At 42.9% G+C, this 3,331-nt stretch overlaps 1 protein-coding gene across 1 annotated transcript; it reads left to right on the top strand.

The window, feature by feature from the left end:
- The first annotated feature begins 491 nt into the window (after nt 1–491).
- On the top strand, nt 492–1,337 carry NANOS2 (nanos C2HC-type zinc finger 2). The gene has a single exon (XM_085627974.1). It carries the CDS (start codon nt 509–511, stop codon nt 1,037–1,039), a length of 531 nt encoding a protein of 176 aa, XP_085484100.1. The 5' UTR covers nt 492–508; the 3' UTR covers nt 1,040–1,337.
- The last annotated feature ends 1,994 nt before the right edge of the window (nt 1,338–3,331 follow it).

Genomic DNA, 3,331 nt, shown 5'->3' with positions numbered 1-3,331 from the left:
GAAATGCAGATTTATTTTTATAGGAAACCAAATTGATACATAACACAATGTTTAGGTATTGAAAAATGTAAGCTTGTATTTCTGATTTCATGGACATTGTAGAGGTTGGTTTTGTTCTCCTATTTTGTAAACCTCCTCGTTCGTTTGTTCCCACATTCCCTATGTTCTTTTCTGCTCCTTTTCCTCAATTCAGTTCAACACTATAATTATTTTGGGTAAACAAGTGCTTTATAGATAAATAAAAACACATAACATTTTCTCTATTCCTCTGCTTTTTCTTTGGATTGTGGTTTCAGCACACAACCCCAGCCAGGTGTATTACAGCCTCTCTGAGAAACAGGCCCTGTTCCCATTCACTGTTAGGAAGTTTAGAAGATGAGGTTTTGTCCCTTTAAATTCTAAGCCCCACCCTCTCTGCAAGTTGTCTTTTTTCAGCCTGGTAACTATATATTTGAGCTTTTCCAAGACTGTCTCACTGTTTGCAGCTGGTATTGCTCAGCTTACCAGGATGCCTCTCTCGCCAGCGAGTGGTGTGTCTTGTTCAATAGCACCAATGCCTGAATTTGACATGTGGCGGGACTACTTGCAACTCTCCAATGTTGTTGCAGCCATAATTGAAGAAAGTAGAAACAAATGGGAAGACCAGTACAACAACTTGGACACTACCTCTGGGCGTATCTCGCCAACCAGCCTGGATATGTCTTTCCGACAAGCAAGTGACATCAGTTGCAGCGACAGCAGCAGTGATGGTCAGGGTGACACAATGGGTGCTTGTGCATCAATGCTGCCCAATTCACCTGGCGGCCTATGTAACTTCTGCAAGCATAATGGTGAGTCAAAGAATGTCTACTCATCCCATATGCTCAAGAAGAGCGACGGAACCATTATATGTCCTGTGCTGCGCAAGTATACCTGCCCACTGTGCGGAGCCACTGGCGACAGAGCTCATACCCTGAAGTACTGCCCACTGAACCAAGAAAAGCAGTCGCTGTACCGCAAGAGTGGGCGCAACTCAGCTGGCCGGCGCGTCAAACGGTAATGGCAATATTGGTGCAGAAAGGAGGGCCACCAAAAGGCTAAACAAAATAACTGTTCATAAATGTAGGACTTTACAGATCTTCTAATGAAAGAAAACTGTGATTTTCGTTTGCTTCTCTGATAGCCACTGGACTTTTTTTTAAAACAAGCAAAGATTTTGTTTTGCTAGAATCAACGAAAAAAAATTGTGATTGTCTACTATGAAAGAACATGCCGAAACACCACAGAAAAGAAACAAGCCACCCAGCAGTCCGACAAGATCACTGCAGGAACTTGCATAAATAATGTTGGTTTTAAAAAGGGACATAAAACGTAAGCATACCCTGTTTATTTCGTAATGCAAGGTTGTACTTTTCTCATTGCTTCTGCTTTTTCCGCTTCATTGATTATCTGGTATTGTACTTTTGATGGCACTCGCCGCCCTTCCAATCACTGTAGTTGAATGTTCTGAATATTTAAAAAAAAAAATCTGGAAAAAAATGTTTAAGCTGTTTTTAGTTGGACATTAAACATGTTATTTGAGCATATTTCAGCTTTGTGTGCCTACTTATTTAGGAAGGCTAATGTGACAGGGATACCTAGTGTGTGAGAATGTACATACTTGATTGGCTGACATGCTATGTGCACCATGCTATGCCAATGCAGATGTGGATTATCAGGTTGTCCACATTGCAGCCAGAACTGCATTCTAAACCATGCTTCTTCACTCGATCAAAGTGTCAAAGCCTTGTACCTGAGTTTCCCTTCACCTAGCAAAACTGCTTGCGTTTTTATCTGAGTAGAACTACATATTTCACAAGCAATTCAGGGTAGCAACATATTATATGATGTCTGTCAGACGAGCAGTCAGAGTGGCAGTTTCCTGACATGGAGCATGTCTAAAATAACAACCTGCACTGGTCTGTAGACTATGGAAGAATGACAAGAAGAATCTGTTGTGTGTGAACCCGAATATGTGCTCTGCTCGCACTGCTGGGTGCTCCTCTGGAAGTTGTTAACTTTAGGGGTGACTAAAGACTTCCCTGACAATGCACTGCTTGTCTTCTCTCTAGCTTTCGGCGCTGAGGAAATGGTTGAGAAATCACAGGGCGCAAGGGATTGACATTTTGTGGTTAAATGACTATTGTCAAGCAGGCAACGGTACTTCGTGAGGAATATTGGCATGTCAATGAAACAAGGAGAGAAATTAAGGGAGTTTTTCTGGTGGGGCAGGGGGCTGCACACCATGAACAAGACACATGCCATTTCCTTACTCACACTCTACGCGCTCTGATCTATGCTATGTGCATCTTCCTCTGTGACCAGCACACATTCAGTGATGCTGCACACACCCTCAGCAATGCCAGACATATTTTTCACAAAGCTCAACAATGTCCATTTAAGTCTTGCACACCTTGTACCTGCCGGTGTATGTGCAGGCCTTGACACACTGCATACCGGCCTCACAACATGAAGGCCTGGCTGCCTTCTCACCCCCTCCCCTGCCACACTCTGCAGATACCTAGGTACCTCATTAACAACACTAGCTATCCTCTGCACTTAAGGAACTGCTCGTAGTGTCCCCTGCCAACCCTCTGACCTGCGCCCACATGTGTAACCCCCAGTCATGTTCAGTAGAAGTAAAGAATCTGAACACATTTAACCCATTTAGGGAATTGGACACCCTCGGAATGAAGAAAGCGGTAGAGGCTCTAAGGCATAAGAAACCACATACCATCTACTTCATTGCTTCTGGCCAGTGCTTGTGGGAAGGTTTTTGCTTTAGGCTGCTTGACATCTATCCCTGCACACAGAAATGATTAAACGGTGACTGCAAAGTTCGGTGAATATTGAGCAACCACACAATTAAGACCTGAGATGGATCCTGTAGTGTCATAAGGTCCAGTCAACGCAAACTGAAAATTAAAATAGCCATCTCAGCTACCTGCAAAGGCACACTTTGGAGCCAAATCTACATTATAAACTGAGGCTCCTAGACTACGCTTAATTTTGAGCAATGCATCTCTGTTACTACAGTGTCTCCTCCAGATGAAAAGCTGACACCTGTTCAAGTAGCCACAAAAAAAAACCATTATCTATAAACAATGATACGTGGATCTTTTGGAATACGCAACTACCTTTCTTTCTCTTCCACTTTGGCACAGTGGCAGCTAAAGGGAGATACTGCTTTACAGATTTTAAAAGTGAACATCAGACGTAAACCTAAGCGAAGAACACGAGCTGAGAATTATTTCAAGTAGAAATTAGATACAGTAATTGCTGTCAAATACACTGCAGGGTGTGGCAAAATAAG

The sequence above is a fragment of the Triturus cristatus genome, chromosome 9 (genome assembly GCF_964204655.1).
Source record: "Triturus cristatus chromosome 9, aTriCri1.1, whole genome shotgun sequence".
Taxonomy (NCBI): Eukaryota; Metazoa; Chordata; class Amphibia; order Caudata; family Salamandridae; genus Triturus; species Triturus cristatus.
This window is presented reverse-complemented; position numbering and strand designations above follow the sequence as displayed.